Source organism: Aegilops tauschii, chromosome 3 (assembly GCF_002575655.3).
Source record: "Aegilops tauschii subsp. strangulata cultivar AL8/78 chromosome 3, Aet v6.0, whole genome shotgun sequence".
In the NCBI taxonomy this organism is placed as follows: Eukaryota; Viridiplantae; Streptophyta; class Magnoliopsida; order Poales; family Poaceae; genus Aegilops; species Aegilops tauschii.
Window position 1 is genome coordinate 390388253 of NC_053037.3, and position 20519 is coordinate 390408771.

A 20519-nucleotide genomic window follows, 5' to 3' on the forward strand; every position below is an offset into this window, starting at 1 on the left:
CATAGCGCTTTCAGTTCGATCCCGCCCGCACGATCTATCTCGCCCGCACGATCTATCTCGCTGGCACTTTTTTTACCGTGCTGTCGAATATCCAGCCATTCGCTAACATTCTGCTCTCGTGCTTTAGTCGATGACAGGTGGGGCTCCTTTGCCCGCGGACCCATCTTGCAGTGTGTGTCCCGTATGTACGTGTCGTCTGTCTTCGGTGAAAAACGATTGACCGCGACGGTCGTGGGCGACGTGGGTGGGTCGCGTCTGCTGAAACCTCGAGCCCCGCGTCCCTCCTTCCCCGCTCTCCACCCCCACGCTTCCCCGTGCAGCCACCGCCTCCCCATCCCCGCTCTCTCCGCCCCGCCCAGAGTCCTTCGCGCCGCCCTTGAGGAGCGGATCGACGACGGCCACCGCCTCCCCATCCTCGCTCTCTCCGCCCCGCCCAGAGTCCTTCGCGCCGCCCTTGAGGAGCGGATCGACGACGGCGAGGATGAGAGATCGAGGAGGGAGGGGTGACGCCGGCCAGCCGCAGGCCTCACCACCGGCTCGTGTGGAAGCGCTGGACAGCGGCAAGAAGGAACCATCTCTCTGCTTCTTTCTCTCTTCCCCGCAAGCGGCACTTCTGGATCGGGCCCGGGATTCATGGTCGGTGTGGAGGAGCGGGGGAGGGTGTGGAGGGGAGATGCGAGGAAGGAGTGGTCAGGTGATGGTGGAATTTAACAGGCCATCACTGCCTGTCGCTGCTTTCCCGTCGCCGTGCCCCATCCCCAATCTTAGCTGCACATCTATCTTTCTCCTCTATTTTCTTGCCGCTTGATTCGGCTGGTTCTTTGATAATCTGATTTTGATTTCTCAATTTATGTTTTTTTCTATAAGATGTGTGCAGATCGAATGAAGAAGACAAGAGGAAGACTGAAGAACAAGGTGAGCTATCTCTCTTTCTCTCTCAGCTGCCTATATTGTTGGTGTACATGTAGGTAAAACACGAAACCTCGTTGATTACTCATGCCCTCTTGTTTCTGTCACTCAGCAAATTTGGGCAGAGTAGGGGAAAGCGAGGGTCAGAAGAGCAAGGTCTTGTCAGAATTTTAGAGATAGAAAATGGAATACTTGGAGGTGTACTGCAGGAAGGTGGACGATGCCAATCAGACCAGGGTCAAGCAGCAGCAGTCTGTGGCCACTAAAGAAGCTGAGGTTGATATGTTAGTGGCTACTCTAGGGGAGCACAAGTTGTATCTCAAGGTATGCATGCTAATCATCGTCATGATGATTCACTAATTGGGTTGGTTGTATGTTCACTTCCTGAGTGGTTGTTTGGCTCCCTCGAGATGATGGAATCTGGCTGTTGTTGGTAACATGCACGATTCAAATTGTGGATTGCTACTAAATAGGGCTTGGCGATGCCTGATTGTTTTTTTTTTTTGTGTCAAAAAGGTAGCTACTGGCTTGTACTAAACCTCTAGGCAATACAACCTTACTTTAATCTTTTTACTAGGATGCTTTTGTCAATTTCTCGGCACTTGCGCATAAAGACAAGAGCTACGTGTCGCTCAAGGAACAAGTTGCCGCTGTCGTTCCTGTGCTTGACGATCTGAAATGCAAGACAGAAGAAAGGATCAAGTATTACGATATTCAATCACAGATTGAGAAGATATGCTCTATAAGTTAATTAACTACATGTCTGCATTAATATATTTTCCTGATGGGTTTCCCTACTATGGCTCATGGTCATAGATGTAGTTTGCCTTTGCTGCTGTTGTTTCTCTCAATATTTCTATCCCACTATATTGTATGTGTTCTGAATGTACCTGTATATGAAAGATGATTATCTCCATTATTATTGTTCGTACTACCATTTTTATCCAAGATTCAAAACACCTAACGCGTGCCTTTTTTTAAGTATCTTTAATGCAGCCTATTGGTTCTTAACTTACTACCAACTACTAGCGGAGATAGCTTTCTGAAATAAGCATGCTAAGCATGAACGTTGTTCTACTTATGGGAAGAACCCTCAGGTGATGATAGGTCATGGTTCTTTGCCATTTCCTTTACAAAATCGGTTGAATCTTGTGATTCTAAGTTAGTATCAAGTCCTATATACCTTTCTGTTTGTATAAATTCACAACTCTCATGGAAACTCTCGAATTGCGAGTATTAATCTCAGGTTGCTGGGTATGTTTGCTGATAGTATGCTGCCATGCATCCACTGAGCAATTTTCTTGTGATTTTACTTGTGATGACACATTTCTAATCGTTCTCTTTGGGATACTGAAATATGGTTTGCCTTGGGAAATATCTGATATAGGATCCATGCTACTTTATTTGAATTGTTTTTATGTTTGCACCCTTATTTTGATTTTAGTTACGATGTTCTCTTTCTTTTGGTTGCTCACATGTGTTTTTTGTCGCCATTCTCCATCTAGAGATCCAGGCAGCGTCTAGATTGCTGTTATCATCCTCCATCAACAAAACCATGGGGTATTTTCGGCTCTCTTCTATGTCTCTGTTCCAGTGATAAACTGTCGTTTGATTCTTTTTGTGTGTGGCATGTCTGCTTATTTTGGCCCCTGTTAATTGATGCTAACTATGCTGGCCATTTGTGCGTGCCTAGGTCCTTGTGGGAGCTGCATACAAACCTTGTGGATGTATTTGGTTGGTAGCTGCAACAGCCTACCAATCGGATAAGAGAAGCCAAGGGGCCATCGGCGATGGTGTAGCTTCAGCATCCTGTCAATCGAAGGAGAGGCCAAGGAGTCATCGGCAAGAAGCAACCTTATCCTGGACCTTGAAGTGGAGTAATGGTTAACAATGTTTTATGGATCATATGTTTTCTTTTGTTCACACTTGAGAGCTACAAGCATTAAGATGTTATGATAAATTATGTACCAAAGTTTGCTTTGTCCGTGGTCATATCTATATGTGTTAATTTATTTTCCTATAGTCGTATCGATATTATTATCCCTATGAGTTGTCCCCTTTGTTCTATAGTAATGTAATCAGAGCGAGAAATGTAAATGTGATTGAATTATGGTGTGGCTCTTACAAAAATATGTGAATGGGATCAGAATTGTGTATATATTATTGATTTAATAGTTTGAAACTAAGCCATGTTGAGTGTGGAGTTTTATTTTATCTATGTTTGCACCAATGCAAATCATGAATTGTTTACTTTGATGTTGACACATGTCAAATATATACGTAGTCAGGAAAAGGTGTTAATCTTTTTGTCCCTGTAGCAGATAATTCTCCTGTTACTTGGACAAACAAGTGCAAGGGGAAGTGCAGGTGGAAGGGATCATTGTTTGACACATCACAGGACAACAACATGCACGCCAGTGACCAATCAAACAAGGGACATATGAATAAGATGAAAACCTTTCAGCCTTCTGTTCACACGAAAATACATTTTTGTTGATTTTGTGTCATCATCTATTTGAAAACAATCTTCCATGATTAAGATTTTTTTTCTCTTTTTTACCATTGGAAAAGATTCAGTGTTGCTGCAGACCTGCAATAGCATACACCTCTTCGCAAACAACTTTAAGTCAACATCAAATGCTCCTAAATTAAGCAAAATAATTGGTTTTAGTTCCTGGTTTAAATTGGTCTTCGTGCCATTTGGCTATGTTTATAGCTACCCTTTTTTTGAATGCAAGTTTACACCTACTCGGACTTCTAATTGCAGGCTCAACTATTTGGACCTCTTGATGATCTATTTTGTTGCATCCTTATGTTAAGCAATTTTTTGCATTTATTTCATGGTTTGAATTAAAATTAAAAATTTTGCCTTCATGTTACTCAAATAACATAAAAAATTATGCATGCTTAAGTATATATTTTGAAAGATAAGCCATTTTTATTTTTTTATAAAAGGGTTAGCCATGTTATCCTAGGTGTTTTTAAAACATAAAATTACTAACAAATGCAAATATTTTCAACCCATACATGGTTTCAAATGGGTCTCTGCGCCATTTGGCGCACCAGGTCATCTAGTATATAGAAAAACAATGAGAGTTGTCTACTGATTCACACGTACATGAAACCTACGGTCGGTCCTCTAATTCGTTTGATGAAGTTAGAATTATTTTTGAATGCATAAAATCTGTTGGGACCGCTTCTTATCAGCAGATTGTTAGCTGGAGTTGAAGCATATAAAAGTAAAAAAAAACGTAAGTACATATATGTTCAGTAAACACAGGTGAGTACCTAACATATTTATGGGCATCCAAGGTTTTATGTCTGTTCATCAAGAAGATATGCATGGACAAATATCTTGATGAACGGAAGCAGTGGCAATAGCAGAAGGATTGCTGAAAAGAAACATTATTGATTCAATATTCAGTCAAAGCTTTTTATCACCAAAGAGGGACAACCAAAGTGCTAGTCTGGTACTCACTTTCATCCACCCCACCGCATGAATAACTTCAACATTGCACGACGACGAACGGCGAGAGTGCGCAGTCAAGAAAAAAGCAGGCAAAACAACAAACATGTGTCCGACTGAAAATGCAACTTTAACTATCCGACTGAAACCACAAACAGTTAACACAGCAGTCACTCGATGTTGCAAGACAATGTGACTTTAACTATCAGACTGAAACCACAAGCTACAGGCCTGAAGAAGAGATGGCACAAATCCTCAACTTAATTAACTGGCCACTTCTATTGCTGGAAAAACATCTCTCTCCATAGCACAATACCATCAGGTGACACCAGCCGGCAGCCAACAAACCAGCTTTGTTCGGTCAAAATTAGATCCCAGATGAATCCCCAAATCAAAGCAGGGCAGCACCGCACCAGCAGATTACAACCTGATCATAGAACATGAAGCAAAACATAATTGTGGAAGGCTGAAGATTATGTGGGCTTGTTGATTTCAGCCTGGAGATTTGAATCCCCGAAAATAGGGCTGTATTAAGATGTAGATTCCTAGAGTTGTTACACTGTTGTTTGTATACCTGTGCAAAACAAAATTTAAGTACAATTAAATCCTATTAACCTAATGCAATAATTCAAAATAATCAACCAAATTGCATTTACTGAACATGAGAACTTATTCTTGGAATATGTCAGAAAGGAGATCAGACACCATCAACAATAGGTTAATTAGAAAATAAATGACATGTCAATTCGCATAGAAAATCTTCAAGTCATATTTGACATGAAAATTTGACTATTACAAATGGCAACTAAATTACACCGGAGAAGGAAAACATCAAGAAGCTAGAGAGAAAACGGACCTGAAAGAACAACCTGAAAATACAATTGGACCAACAGGAAAGAAATCCATCTCCATCGATCAAAGTTGTTTTCACTCTGTCGAGATACGACGAGCGGGCTATCCATACGTAGTGGAGTACACATACAGCATAATCTGATGTCATCGGTTCATCAATTGATTGAAAAGAAAAGGTTCAGACCAAGCATGCATGAGCACATCCCAAGAGGTCCTAGCATTGACTTCCTACACCTATAACAGATTTTAGTACCATGGAGCAGTATTTTCCATATGCGATCATCCTCCCCTACTGATTCACGTGAAGTTTTAACAAGCCAATGCAAGTTTTAACTGTCGGACTGAAACCACACACTATAGGCCTGAAGAACAAAAGGAAAAAAAATCCTCAAATTAACTGACCGGCCACTTGTACTGGAATAACATATCTCTCCTTAGTGCATTATAGCATCATGTTAAACCAAAGGCAGCAAACAAACCAGCTCTGGCCAATCAAAAATAGATCCCATAGGAATTCCCAAATCAAAGCAGAGCAACACTACACCAGCAGATTACAACCTGATTAGAGATGCCAGCCCAAGGGCAAGGAGAGGAGGGCATACCTTGGTGGTCGCCGTCGGATCCTCGTCAACAGCTTGGCCTACCTGCAGCTCATCCAGAGAATATCATAGATTTTGCTGCAAGAGCCTGACTCGCCGCATCAATGACCAGCAGTCCACCTGCAGGAGGGCACAGGTGGAGGCCATGACGGCCGTCATCGACGATGTCGCCTACCTCGCCGGCTCCCAGCTTGCCACTGCCGTGGCCTACCGCAACATCAAACTCCCAACAACGCTAACTTTTCCAAATGAAGGAAGCAAAGATTATTTAACAACAATAATTTGTGTTCTCAAATTTAACATCCTTCAGAGCACCAGGGTCTCTAGCTCTCTGCCAGTCTAAATTTTCAAACGGTCCAATGCCAAAACTTCACAATGTCACCACAAGCTTATCTTCTGCTGTTTCGATTCGAAAGAACTCCTAAGAATTTCAGGTGTCATCGACCCGAGCATGGAAGACAAAGCTTGGCAATGTCATGGTTATGTCACTCCTAATCGATGGCAGAATTAGTTTGAGAAATATATGCAGAACAAAGGAACTGGGGGAATGTTATAAACTGGCCACTTCTAGGACTCTGATCTACAAAAATAGAACACATAATGTTTCTGGCTTGATTGTAACTGATGCACGAACTGAAAACATTTGATGTGCTTAACATTCAAAGGACTGATGTGCTTGATGGCGATTTGAAATACATGTTTACTTATCTTATCCATCACTGTAACCACATACAAAAATAGTATAAAATCACCATTTTGATGTAAAAATCATCTAAACAGACGATTGGCAATAGTACTGCACATAGCTAAATGATTTGAACTGAGTTGACCTCTTGTAGAAGGCTGAAGGTCATGCTACCTCGTTGATTCCACCATGTATATCTAAATTCGCGTTGTTGGTGTGGTTGGGCATTTCATCAAACACCTGGAAGATATAGTTTAATTAGTACCAGTACATAGTGATTTTGATGCTTACCAACGCCAACACTGGGAGATGAGCGGGCAGCATGTATCTTGCCAGATCAAAATTATTGTACGTTGATCCGCCATTCTGTATCCGTAGGTGGTGTTAGACAGTGCGGATGACGGCGCCATGTGAGATTGCATCCAGTGTGCTCAAAGGGGGCGCGTGGTGACGGAGGCCGACGGCGGCGGCGGCGGCAAAAAGGATCAGGGAGCGTCTGCGTCGAGGGCGCACACGAGTGGAGCAGGACGATGGACCGGCGACCTTGGCATCGGCGATGGGGTCGATCGGGCCAACTCGATCCAAAGCAGAGAAGCACGACACAGGTGTAGGAGGTTGGAGATTGAGGAGGGTGCGGGTTGGGGAGGGGAAGGAGAATAGGAGGTTGGCGGATGGCCGGAGAAGAAGATCGGCGGCGGCGGCGGCGAAGGCCAGAGCTCCGGCGTGCAGGCCGGAGGGGCGGCGGGTCCAACCCTAGCTTGTTCGTGTGTGGGTCAAAGAAGGAGATGGGGGCGAGGAGTAAACAGCGAAACGTTTTTTTTTTTTTTTTGCTGTTTGGTTAGCATTGCCCCACTTTGCCACACATTTTTATCAAGTTTGCCTAAGGTTAGTTCATCAAAATGAGAGCCACAAGTTGGTAAGCCTAAGGGAATCTTGCCACACTTTTTATGTGGATGTCATGTGGGGCCCAAGTGTGGTTTGCCTAAGGTGTGGCTTGAACCAAACACTCACCTAAGTTGGTCAAACTTGCTTAAGTTTAGGTGTGGCAATTTTTGGCAAAGTTAGTCACAAATCAAACAGCCCCTTAATAACACGAGCCGATGACAGCGAGGGAGTCGGACCAGCGAAGCGGACAGGGCAAGCGGCCCACACGTGAACGGATAAAATTCTGAAATTAAACGTTTTTGGATGAATAGTATTACCTTGGATATACAAAATAATATAGATGAAAAAAACTGAAAGCGTAAATTCACGGGAAGAAGCATATTGTGACGGTGAACCCACGGAGTCAATCCGTACTTTATTATTAGCGAAAAAGATAGAGGTATAAATAGATGAATATCTTTTCCTAATTTTTTTCTTTCCCTAATCTATCCCTAATAATAAAGTACGGATTGATTTTGTCGGGTTCATCGTCATAATACGCTTTCTTCTCATGTCATAATACACTTTTACGATTTGTATAGACAAAATCGTAATATAAACGAGGTGGTACTAATTTTATGTCGGGTTCACCGTCATAATACGCTTTCTTCTCATGTCATAATACGCTTTTACGATTTGTATAGACAAAATCGTAATATAAACGAGGTGGTACTAATTTTATGGAATTTTTATCCATCGTCTAAGAAAATTTAGTCCGAAGGCCGCTACGCGCCCAACAGGCTGGGCCTCGACCTGATGTTCCGCACGCTGCCTCGGCCACATCGTCAAGATGGAAAAACGATTCCTGATGGCCGGCTCCTGCCACCGTCAGGGCGGAAAAAGAATGAAAACTAATCTAATCCACTTGTGAATCAAACTCCCAACCTCGGCTTCCATCTATGGGGAAGTAGCCAGCCGCACGGTACTATGATAGCATGAGATTCGATTTCTATTAGTCCCATATCGCTTCTTTAAATAAAATCAGCCAAGAGAGACCCGATAAATCCCACTCAAAAAGAAAGAAAAAGATAACATAGAGGCAAGGAGGGGACAATCCAGACGCGGCGGATGGCGGGATTCGACGGTCGACAGCCGGCAGGGTGCTCGTGCTGCCGGCGATGAACACACCACATAGAGGCAGGCAGGGAGGGGCCGGGGCGGTGATCGAGGTAGACTATGTCGGCGGCGGCTGCACATCGGGACTGGCGATCAGGAGGGTGCGGTGGCTTGTGTTGATGGGGACGACAGATCCAGAGTGGAGGCCAGCTCCGGACGCGGCGGTTGGCGGGGTTCGTCGGTCGGCGGGGTGCTGGACGTTGGTGCTGTTGGCGACGAACACAACACAGAGCAGAGGAACTCAGGTACCAGCAGCACAGTCCGCCACCAGCTTCTCTCTTTCCATGTCGCGGACAGCCGCAGACTTTGCGGTTGGGCACGTACTGAGGACTGGAAGAGCGCACGCACGCTGCGGTCGTTTAGGACCCCACACCGGCACGTTGCCGGGACACTTGAGGAGCTGGCCTGCAAAGGCGCAGTACTGTGCGAGCACAGCCGCGCGGCCCTTCTCGATGGCGGCGGAGCCGGCGTCGGCGAAGGCGTACATGGTGGCCATCTGAATCTGGTAGTGGTATGTGATCCTGTTGAGGATGGACAGGGGATGTACTGACGCCTGACAAGACATCGACGGCCAGCGTTGTATACGGTTTAACTCCATGCAATCAAGTTGAATCGTTGAATCGGTGACGAAGAGTTTGCTTGATAGCTGCTTGTGGATTCTCCCGATCAGAGAGAGTAGGCTGGTAGTACGAGTTACTCTGTATTTTCATTGGACGGAGCATACGCGGAATGTTGCGACGCCCGCCGGACAATGCGGCGTGTCCGCTTGAACCCGTTTGTGATGATGCAGTCAGCCCTGTGGCAGCTTTGCGGGTTTTTGTTTGACGGCGGAGCGGCGGGATGACCCGTCCATCTTGCAACCTGACGCAAGGGCGCGGCAGGCGCTGCTAGCCGGCGGTGCGGGACGCGGGAGCTGTGGCATGCGGTCGATGCGCTGTTGAGACGTGGAGGTGGATTGGATTGGGTCTTCCCTGACGAAGACAATCTTCATGGTACCTGATGAAGACTGCCGCTATAGCTGCATGAGCGCGACCCCAAAAAAATGTAGATGTACATTTTTTTTGCGGGAAGAAAAAATGTAGATGTACACGTACGCACAGGACGCTCTTGCTCTCAATGAAAAAACTAACTATACACATGAGTCTTTGTTTTGCCACAAAGATAATCCTATTTCGGGTACAATGACCAACCAAGAGCATGTAAAAAATAGACTTTGTGTCAGAAAATTAAATAAACTCACAATGATAAAATAAATTTTCAATATCTCTAAGAAAAAGAATGAATTTGAGGTAACCTAAATTAATTATTAGCCTCCTTAGATTTCCTCAATTTAAAATTGTACCAGCAAAAATAAGGTTTGAAAATGCAGAAATTTTGTTGTAAATGTCATCAATGAGATTTTGTATAGTAAAAAACTCTTTTATTTTGTGCACAAAGACTACAATTAACATGCTAAAAATCGACACTAGCAGTAGATACAGTATAGCTATAAATCTATGTATGAAATAATGCATGTCTTAGTAACTATTTTTGGCACTATTAAAGTTGAATTGTAAATTAAGCTTTCACTGCTTATGCTATTAGTGCTTCACCATATTGAAGTGATGGACATGTACCCATGGAGTGTCTTAAACAATTATTATTACGCCAATGATTTTATTTTTCCCGTTGCAACGCACGGGCATGTTGCAGTACAGCTCAAGGCAGATCGTAGATTACATGGCTAAGCAGCCCACCTTTTTTTGTAATTGTTTGTTGTGTTATTTAAATTAAATTGGTTTATGTATTCTGCTGGAGCAGTCACATGTCATACTAATTTCAGAAGAACAATTTCTAATTTAATGGTTAATGTATTGTTGGTCTAAAATGAAAATCCCAAACAAAAACAGAGTCACAATTTGTATTTATGCGACGAATAATGGAAGTTTCAAATGCTAAATTTAAACTAAGATTTTTGAAATAAACTGTTGTCTCTAAAGCTTGTCTCATGTAAGCCATCAACTAAATGTATTATATTAGCATGAATAATTGTTAAGTGCAACCAGTGGTCAGTTTTATTTGATTTTGAATAAACAAGGTGGGCTATACATTATATGATCTCAGTAGCTTGATTTGAACCCCGTTGCAACGCACGGTCCCTTTTGCTAGTCTCTCCCTAATAATAAAGCACGGATCGACTTTGTCGGGTTCACCGTCACAATACGCTTCTTTCCGTGATTTTACGCTTTCAGTTTGAATTTAAAACATATTCGAGGTGGTACTAAATTTCTGTCTCGGTAATTCAACCATAGTTGTTTTCTTTATTTTGCGTTCTAATGATTGGCCCGTCGATTGTGTACACAAATACATAATTGGGCTAGGCTTTCCTTCCCTCAAAAAAAGAAAGAAAGCGCAATGTGTGGCCGCATTACACCCGGTCTCTTTCGTCTTCTTGCATCGATCTCTTTCTTCCTCGACAGCAGCTCTGCAGCAGACCTGGACTCCTTCACCTTCTTTGATCTCACCCGTTCTCCTTCTTCAAGGGCACAATTCCTTCTCTTCAAAGCGTACCAGATCGAGGAAAAGAAACTATTCGATTCGTTATTAGATCGAGAGGGAGAGGTCACGGGGACCAAGCACAAAGTCGTCAATGCCGTTGCTCCTCACCTCATTGATCCCCTTCGTTACGCCGCCGCTGGTCCTCATGTTGCCGCTTGATCGGCATCGAGGTTGTTGGCCAATCGACAGGAAAACCAGATCGGGATAGAGAGGCCACGAACTCACGGGTACCAAGCATGAAGTCAGAAAAAATCATATCAGGATCGAGAGGAAAGTGGCGAAGGGCGAAAGACTCGCAGACATCGATGACTCCTCCACCGGAATCGCCGCCTGCTTCTCCAACGACACGCTTCATATGCGTACACGCTCATGTCATTGTCCTGCCGATGACCCCTATGCTGAAGGAGACAAGGAGAACGACTTCCAGTCGGGATCGAGACAACTCCTCCTCGAAATCAGCTGCAAGTTCTCCTCTCTTCCATGGACGGGGACATGGTGCCCTGAGGCTTGGTTGGGTTCGATGGATCAAGAAGAATTTGATGGGAGGAAATCATTGACATGCTGTAGTGGGTCTTGGAGTCGTTCGGCAAAGGAGCCAGCCTTGAGGCTATTGGACGGGAGTCGACGGGCAGGGGATGGAGCGCGTCATGGCTGTTGGGCTCTGTTGCGGGCATCATGAGTGCATCCCGAGTCCATCCATCAGTCAAGGTGTCCACCCACTACAGTTCGAGATGCCGCTGCCAAGCCTGCCGGTGAGAATATACCAGTCGCAACTTACATATTGTTACCATCGGTTGGTGATTCTTTTGCTACTTCGGGGGCCACCAGCAGCACCGGCTGCGAACTTTGCATTGCCGGTATGTGTCTGTGGGATTGTTTCGCAGATCATGTCAACGAGACTAGCAAATTGAAGAAACATGGTCTGAAGATATTAGCGTACACTGTAATGTAGATTCTCCCAGTGAACATATCAGAATATCAGGTTCCCAGATCTTAAATAAACTGTAGCAGTTAATTGTTGATAATGTACTGTAACCCTCATTTGCATCTGCCTAGCCTTTCATCCAGCAGCATTTTGGTAAGCATATCTTGGGCCCAGGTAAACAAAGAAGAGTTGAGCTTTCACTCTCTGGTTGGCTGAAGATATCTAGAGTTTAACGCTGCCGTGGTGTAAGGAAAGCCATGACCTCAATTCTGAACCAAAGAATCCAAGGATAAGCAGAAATATGCTATGCTTGCAACTCAGTTTGTATCTTCTCCAACGAATATTGCCCTGGTACTGACAGGTTGTTACTACATATCTTGGTGTGGATTTCACCAGCAGTTCAACTTTTCAATCCAGTATATATTCTGGTCGTTTTTCTCCTCCTGATTAATTACCTGGCGATTAAAATTAAAAGAAAGGGACAATACTTTAAGACCTACATAAGGATTCTCAAGGTATATGTTTTACATGATCGTATCGAATCACAAGAATACTTATGCCCCTGTTGTCGTCATCGCCAAACTAGGCGCTCCATGTGCTGATGCTGCTCACTTCGGTTATGGATTACCTGAAGCTTCTGAACAATTTTCAGTTATTTCTCTCTTATATATTTTCAATTTCAGCACTACTTCATTGCCTAAAGCTTGCAGAGTATTATCTAAGTACTTGCTATTCATTATTGCCTGAAGCTTCTGAACAATTTAGTTATTTCTCTGGTAATGGAAAATTATTATATATTTTCTTGTGCTTTCTTTACTGCAGAGACCACTAAGTATTCACCCGAGCCAATATATGGTGTTACAGATGTACACAGGTTCACTGGACCCTTGATAGTCACGGTTGACAGAGATCAAACCTTTTGTGGATAACTAGGAAGGAGAAAAATGATGTACTGTAGTTTAATTGCCACAGGTTCGCACATATACAAGTTCACTTACACTTTCGATACTACTCAAATATCCTCTAGATTTCAATGCAAATTCATGGATGATTTGCTTTCATTTATTTCTGCCAGGTTGAATGTGAGGAGCTTGCTTTATTGATAATTTGATGTTTGTGTGTTTACATTGCAATGGAGGCCATGATAGGCATGTCATATATTCAGGTATGTGTATTGAAAACTATTTTTGTAGTAGGTTTATATGGATGATTACGAGCAATGTTATACAAAATCAAATGTTCTCATGTATCATTTTGGTTGTTATGCATGTATATGGCAGAGTAAGGCAGCCCCTATTTTTAACAATTCATACCCGAGAGCTGATGTGTTAGTTACTGCTGTAGTATTTTAATTCTTTAGATTTAAAGGATGATATCTAGCGGAGGAAGGACAAGACCTTGCAGCTAGAGGATATTGTCAGGCATGACCCATATACCGTGGCATTAGTTGTCGATAGTGAAGTTTGGTATGCAGCTGGAGATGACATGATTTTTTTTCTTTATTATTCTATTGAAATCGCCTAGCTGCATTTTACATGTTAACCATGTATTTTTTTTCCGGCTGAATCTGTTAATCGATAGATCATCGATCAAAATTTTGTGGAAAGAAAATGTGAACCGGTATTCCATCTAGATAGGATTGTAGAATGTTGTTCAGTTGAGATTGTTGTTGTAGCAAGGCTGGTTAACCTTCATTGATTTAGTTTCAAAATCTTCAAATCATTTAAATTTGGCATATGTGGTTGATGATGGTAACTATATATAGCTGCACTGCATATACAGATGAAGATCATAATGCCAAGGTAATGTACATGTGTCATATGATGACATAGTGGGTTGGGGCAAAGAGAAGTGACAACATATAAGTATTTGTTTTCTCCCGTTGCAATGCACGGGCACATTTGCTATAATCTTTCCCTAATAATAAAGCACGGATTGACTTTGTCGGGTTCACCGTCGCAATACGCTTCTTCCCGTGAATTTACGCTTTCAGTTTTTTTGTCCGTCCGTCTCATCTATCTTTTTCTATCTGACAAGGTGGTATTAATCTTACTACGTCCCCAACTAGCTCTGGTGTTTGAATCGTCATCCCTGCTGCGTCGCCCAGCTGGGCCTAAATCCACGTAATATGGGCCTATTTTTTAAATAAAGTTATATGGGCCAGCTGGTCCTGTGGGGTAGTGGTTAGCGTAAAATAAAAATAGGTTTCGTATACATCAACAGCTAGCTAGCGCTTCTCGTACGTACGTCGTCGATCGGTCGCTACTATAGCAGGAGCAGCCCGGATAATTTTCGTACGTCTGTCGCCAAACTGGGCCTCGCCAGTGTGTTATGGGCCAACTGGTCCTGATGTGCTGATGTAACAACTTTTAAGGATGCCACCAACTAAGCTATTTTTCTTTGTGCAAAAAAAAGGCCAGTATTCTAAGTCATAGTCCCACATTGCTTTTTGACATCAAATCACACCTATTTATATATACGTGAGTTGCCACAATCAACAAGCCATGGCATCAATAAATAAAAAGAGGGTTCGCTTAAGAGAAACGAGGAAATTAACTCAGCCTCGGAAAGAAGCATGGGGTGCCTGCCGGGCATGCGCATGCATGTCCAATCAAAATGCGACGCTGCATGTGTCCCGATGAAACGGCTCGACCAGAATTATGAGCCAAATCAACCTGCTACTCTTGGTGAGACGCTTTCAGCAGAAAGATGACTAAATCTTTGAGAATAAACTTGGGCACGTGCGTGTAATCTGATCACACTCGAAATCCAATTAATATGAGTGACACATTTAAAATGTGTTTATATGCCTATTGAAAATGTTATATAATTTTTTAAAATCGTTCATGCATTTAAAATTGTTAGTGTGGTTTTAAGAAAAGTTTTCACGTATTAAAATAATGTTCATATAAATTGAAAAATGTTCACCCTTTCTCAAAAAATGTTCATGTAATTCTAAAAAGTGTTCACATACATACAAATATCCGTAATTTAAAAAATATTTATGCTCTTTAAAAAGGTCCATGTGATTTAAAAAGTCTTTATGTGTTTTAAATGGAAGGTTGATGCATTTTGAAAAACAACATGTACAATTTAAAAGTGAATGGGTGTATGAGGGACGACGTATGGACTAGGTGTAAGCCGTAGAACGGGAAGGGCGACTGTCACGTCCAACTTGAGGAGATTAGTTTTAAAAGTATTAGACATTGACTTGTGATGGCGTGGTTCAATGTCAGCTGCGCGCGGAGTAATCGAGATCATCATCATGGGATCAACCACGTCGAAGGCATTGCGTTCTGACAGATTAAAATACTCTTCAAAATATTTAACTATCAGACACTAACTCAAAATATAACATGTTATATATATGAAAATTTCCTGAGAAAAAATGTGTATAAATTTTAAATATATATACATGCATACCTGAAAAATTCTTTCAATGGACTAATTTTTTACATCACATTCATTCGAGTAAGGCACTCAGAGTAAAACAGATCGAGGCTTCAGTCATTAAGATGGCCCTCAAAGTAGCCCTTGACCTCCACCTCTCCTTTCTAACTGGCATTTGCTCGGTATGATGATGAAAACCACAATCTAGTGTACATAATAAAACTTGCAAAAGGGCGAAAGGATGAATAGGTTGATGACAATGAGGGGACGGAGCAATTGTGATAAGTGGCGAAATATAATTTTTGTTACCCCGTTGCGACGCACGGGCTTTTTTGTTAGTATATATATTATATATATATATATATATATATATATATATATATATATATATATATATGTATATATAATCTTTCCCTAATAATAAAGCACGGATTGACTTTGTCGGGTTCACCGTCACAATACGCTTCCTCCCGTAAGTTTACGCTTTCACTTTGAATTTAAAACATATAGACGAGGTGGTACTAATTCAGGGAACCATGACTATGCATGCGGTGCCGGGTCACAAGCGTCATCCATCCAATCTCCCGAAAACACGCAAACATGAAATCTGACAAACGATGCGTTGCCGCAGCAGACTCGGCCTCCTTCCTATTCTTTCGTAGATCTCCCTCGACTTGGGCTTCGTACATCGAATCGAGAGAGGCTCTTACCTGGGAGGCTGGGAGAGAGCAGTCAGGCGGCGGCGGCTCGAAGCACAGTCGGGCGGTGGCGGCTAATATTTACCCATTGCCACCATTGCCACCCGTATAAGTAGATAAAAGACCTAGCGAGTCGATCCCCATCTCCCTCGACTCGATCCCTCGATCCCGCAGGTCGCGTACGGTGCTCCTCTCTCCCTCGATCCTTTCTTTCCCCGTCGCGCCGCACCCACCCACAACCCACCATCGATCCCGCAGCCCTTCGGCGCTCCTCTCGCTGACCACCACCGTCGCCTCCCCCAAGGCCACCGGCGCCGCGTCTGTGCCACCTCCTCCCTCACCGGCCTCAAGCCCCTTCTCCAGCGCCTTCCCTCTCCTCTACAGCAGGATGGTGAGGGGAGGACATGAGAGGGCGGACGCGGCGGAACGGGACGACCATCTGATGTCTTCGGTGTGGTAGCCCAACCCACCACTCCTCATGCGACGATGACGACGAAGGGCAGAGGACCATCTAACTACGTTCCGCAGGTGATGGAATTGGAGAAGCAACTTTGGTCAGAAGGTCGATGGACCGAGGACCGAGGAACTACAGATGCTGTGGCGGAGGCCGTGGAGACTACTCAGCCTTGGTCCAGAATCTTGGCAAACCACTCATGGTGCATTCCTCTCTCTTCCTTCTTGATTGAACTATTTGTGTGTCATCCCCTTCTCTGATTGAAGTACAACATGCAGATACCTAATGGACACTGTCTTCTCTGAAATTGTCTCAATGACAGTGGCCCCGGGCCCCACCCGGTAGCCTCTCCGGGGGGGCAAATGATCCAATGAAGAAGTAAAGTGGGGCAAAAGATCCAATTTCTGCCAATGGAGAACTTTCACCCCCATCTAATGGTGGAAATAAAGGAGTCAATAATTCAGTCAAGCCATTAGTTGTCTAATGTACGCAAGTGTAATGCTCTGCTCGTGTCTATTCTGATGTTGGAATCAACGAGGCAGCACATAACTGTGTTTGATGCATTCTTCAGGTCGACATACCCGTGCGCCTCCTCTTCCCACTCCTATCTTCTCCTTCGCTCCAGGTCAAGCGACATCCCATCACTTGGACCCAGGAATCGCTGCCTTCCAAACCGTACCTCGCGCAACCTTGCCGAGCAATTGATATGTCCATCCAGTAGCTGCAGCCCAAGCTCGCTACCGGGACGCTGGCGGCGGCCGCCGAATTCTTGCGTGGACGTGACGGCCAGGTACCTCGCCCTATCCCTCATCTCTTATTTGCACACTCTTCACCCAATTTTTTCTTCTTATTTGCACATCTGTTGTAACATCAACGAAACATTTTCAGTGGCGGACCTAGGACCAAAGTATTGGGGGTGCCAAACATCAGTACATTGGTAAGAGTTTTGAAAAATTACATGAAGTTGTATAATTTGGTCTAAACGTTATTGTATATTCAGCAATAATTCAAAAACTAATGTTAAATATACTATATGAACTGTTTTTATGTTTTGTAGGGTGTGCCATGGCACCCATGGAAACCCCCTAGATCCGTCACTGGACATTATGGTAGGATTTCTGTGATCATCCACTTATGTGCTACTTCAGTTCCAAAGAAAACAGATGTATTTGACTCTTTTTTGTTTACATCCAGCATGCAGACAATGATAAGAGGAAATCAGTATTAATAGCACGATTTTCCGACTTACTTGGCTTGGTATGGCGCTGCCGTATACTTGGAGACACTGTGCGGGTGCTACATTTGGTACAATGTCATGGCGGCATAGAATCTGTAAGTGAAAGAGGTCAAGACGAGTGCCTCCTTCTCCATCATGGTTTGTGGTGATCTGCAGGTCAGTATGGGGAATCCCTAGCTCCACGTAGGCCGCGGCTCTGCGTCGCTAACCGTGATGGGCGCCGGCATCATTGTTCTCGCCACGTCGTCGTTGGGGCTGCTCTAACCGTGGTGGGTGCCGCCGCGCCGGCATCATTCTTCTCGCCACCCCGCGTCGTCGTCGTTGGGGCTGCTCTAACCGTGGTAGGCACCTCCGCGCTGGCATCATTCTTCTCGCCACCATTGTTGCGACCAGTGTCGTCGGTGCATGTGTTGCAGCCTTGCAGGTCGCTGTCGTGGACAGTTGGCTGCTGGAGGTCGTGTTCGGGGAAGAGAACGAGCAGAAGAAGATTGGGAAAGAGAGGGAGGAGGGGAAGACAATGAGACCATGATCGATCGCAGAGATTGTGCGGCACGTCCGGTGTGGCCCGAACCCGCGTCTACGAGTGATCGTCGTCAAGTGCGTACTTGAGGAATACAGAGAGGGAAAGCAATCAGCTAACATGGTGCCGGAGTTCCTCCAAGATTTTGTTTTGCACAACTAGGACGGCCATAGCACTAGGCAGATGCGGCACCAAATCATAGTCCTAGACTCCTGATGCACCTTCTAGCACATGCAGGCGTTGCTTCTTAAGTACTCCCTCCGTTCCTAAATATAAGTCTTTTTAGAGATTTCAATACAAACTACATATGGATGTATATAGACATACTTTAGATTGTAGATTCACTCATTTTACTCCATATGTAGTCACCTATTGTAATCTCTAAAAAAACTTATATTTAGGAACGGAGGGAGTACGTAGGTATTGATTCTGATTTGTATGGATGGCCTCCTTCTACATACAACTAGAGAACTCATAGGTTATTTCCTTTCCTAGCATGGCCTGCACGGCACTGCTTGCAGCAGTGGTGCCAAAAATTACTGCCCATTAATGATTCCTTCACAGACAATAGTAGTTTACACTAATACGGTGACCATCTCTTTCTACGATGCAAGGAAGCAAGGAAAATGTGGCGTGCCTGTGGCCTTGAGGAACTCCGGCTGATGCTCCTTACATGTCCTACTCCGCGTCAGCTGCTAGAAGCCTTGTTCTCTCTGCCTGAAGATGAAAAGTTAAAGTGTATTCTCCTACTATGGCTGTGGTGGACTGAGCGGAATAAAGCTAATCATAAACAGACCCGGGCGTCAGTAGAAGAATTTCAATTTCTAATGACCAGGCATGTAGCCGAATGGCGCCAGTTCTGTATGAAGCCGGAAAGCAAACAACAGCAGGTGTTCAGAAAACCAGTGTGGAAAGGGACAGAGGTGGATACAGTGAAGATTAATATTGATGGAGCCTTTGACGGTTCCAATCAGCTTGCAGGCTGGGGCTGCATTGCGCGTGACCATACAGGAGATGTCATTTTTGCCGCTGCGGTAAAACTTGACTATATGAGTGAGGCTTTGCATGCTGAGGCGTACGCCCTTATCAGGGGTATCCAGCTGGCTGGAAACTATGGGATGGGTAAGGTTGTTTTTGAGACTGACTGCCTGGGTCTGGTCCGAGCTATGAAATCAAAAATGTTCGATCGGTCGCCTCTTGGTGTTGTTTTCCGGGAGACAAGGTTTCTTCTTCAGTTGGGTATTAGTGAATGGAGTATTATCCACTGTCCCCGCACTTGTAATGTTCCAGCTCATGAGCTGGCAGCTATAGGGAGAAGTGGTGCTTATGGTGACCAGCATGTATGGTTGGCTCACCTCCCATCCGTTGTAAACGTTGATGTGGCCGCTGATGTAGTCGGCCAGCCTTAATTTTGGAATGCAAGGTATTCCAATTTCAAAAAGAAAACTACTAATGTTTTCCTACTATATTTATGAGTATTTGTATTCCACGCAATTATTCTTAGTCATGATATGCTGACATGAAGTTCCTCTTCTAGGACAAGCATGGGGGTGTGCCTTATTGCATAGTTAAAACAAGAGATGTATAACATTCCCTTTCTTTTTACAGTATTGACAGAAAGTTCTTCACATCAAGTTGTCATTTGGTTTCACAAGTTTTTACACTAATTCAGTCTCATTGTTTTAGTAGGTTTTCCAAAAACATGTTGCCCTGCTCCTCCGTCCATAAATATCCCTCAAGGGTATCATGTTTGTTTTTTAGTTATCGAATTAATATTGTCTAGACTCACTGAAACCTGTATTTTTCTGTCCTAGGGTTTCCATTGGTATTGTTCCATTGATTTTTTTTGTTGGATTCGGTTGTAGTTGCTTTGGCTCTTTGTAGACGGTGATCAATATTACAAGTGATTACAGTTTCTTAATTGTATTTGTCATGATAATTTCCTTTCTTACTAGATTAATGTTGGTATACTTATGATTTCCTTCATGCATGCATCAACATTATCATAGTTCCCAGTAGGAGTTGATTGAAAGGTTTCTAATACACAATATTCACTAGCAAGTTCATCGATGGACTGCCCACCTAAGCTATATAGCAGAGGGTTTGCGTAATGCATGCCATCTTTAACCTTATTGTTACTTCAGTAAGAGTAAAGAATAGTCATATATTTGCAACCAACTCTCCCTCCATGAGACAATAGTCCAGT

At 43.7% G+C, this 20519-nt stretch overlaps 1 protein-coding gene and 2 long non-coding RNA genes across 7 annotated transcripts; 2 read left to right on the forward strand and 1 right to left on the reverse strand.

Moving 5' to 3' along the window:
* The first annotated feature begins 268 nt into the window (after nucleotides 1–268).
* LOC109785232 (uncharacterized) lies at nucleotides 269–3095 on the forward strand. 2 transcript variants are annotated; one of them, XR_012205142.1, is made up of 5 exons: nucleotides 269–636; nucleotides 868–915; nucleotides 1022–1233; nucleotides 2415–2469; nucleotides 2603–3095. It is a non-coding gene; the product is annotated as an uncharacterized lncRNA (long non-coding RNA). The 2 variants fall into 2 exon arrangements; XR_012205141.1 differs by having other exon boundaries at nucleotides 563–694.
* A 1389-nt stretch (nucleotides 3096–4484) lies between these two features.
* On the reverse strand, nucleotides 4485–7286 carry LOC120976778 (uncharacterized). 2 transcript variants are annotated; one of them, XR_012205143.1, is made up of 4 exons: nucleotides 6845–7286; nucleotides 6657–6751; nucleotides 5830–6023; nucleotides 4485–4949 (listed from the first exon to the last, which is right to left on the reverse strand). It is a non-coding gene; the product is annotated as an uncharacterized lncRNA (long non-coding RNA). The 2 variants fall into 2 exon arrangements; XR_012205144.1 differs by lacking the exons at nucleotides 5830–6023; nucleotides 6657–6751; nucleotides 6845–7286 and adding an exon at nucleotides 5232–5507.
* An 8685-nt stretch (nucleotides 7287–15971) lies between these two features.
* LOC109785231 (uncharacterized) lies at nucleotides 15972–19620 on the forward strand. 3 transcript variants are annotated; one of them, XR_002238077.4, is made up of 6 exons: nucleotides 16039–16758; nucleotides 16835–17041; nucleotides 17128–17346; nucleotides 17445–17493; nucleotides 17614–17665; nucleotides 17751–19620. XR_002238077.4 is itself a non-coding variant. In XM_020343841.4 (5 exons), the coding sequence occupies exons 1-5, from the start codon at nucleotides 16589–16591 to the stop codon at nucleotides 17762–17764; spliced, it is 504 nt and encodes a 167-aa protein (XP_020199430.1). In that variant the 5' UTR covers nucleotides 15972–16588; the 3' UTR covers nucleotides 17765–19617. The 3 variants fall into 3 exon arrangements, 1 of the variants encoding a protein (XP_020199430.1); XR_002238076.4 differs by having other exon boundaries at nucleotides 16043–16758; nucleotides 16835–17051; nucleotides 17751–19618; XM_020343841.4 differs by lacking the exon at nucleotides 16835–17041 and having other exon boundaries at nucleotides 15972–16758; nucleotides 17751–19617.
* The last annotated feature ends 899 nt before the right edge of the window (nucleotides 19621–20519 follow it).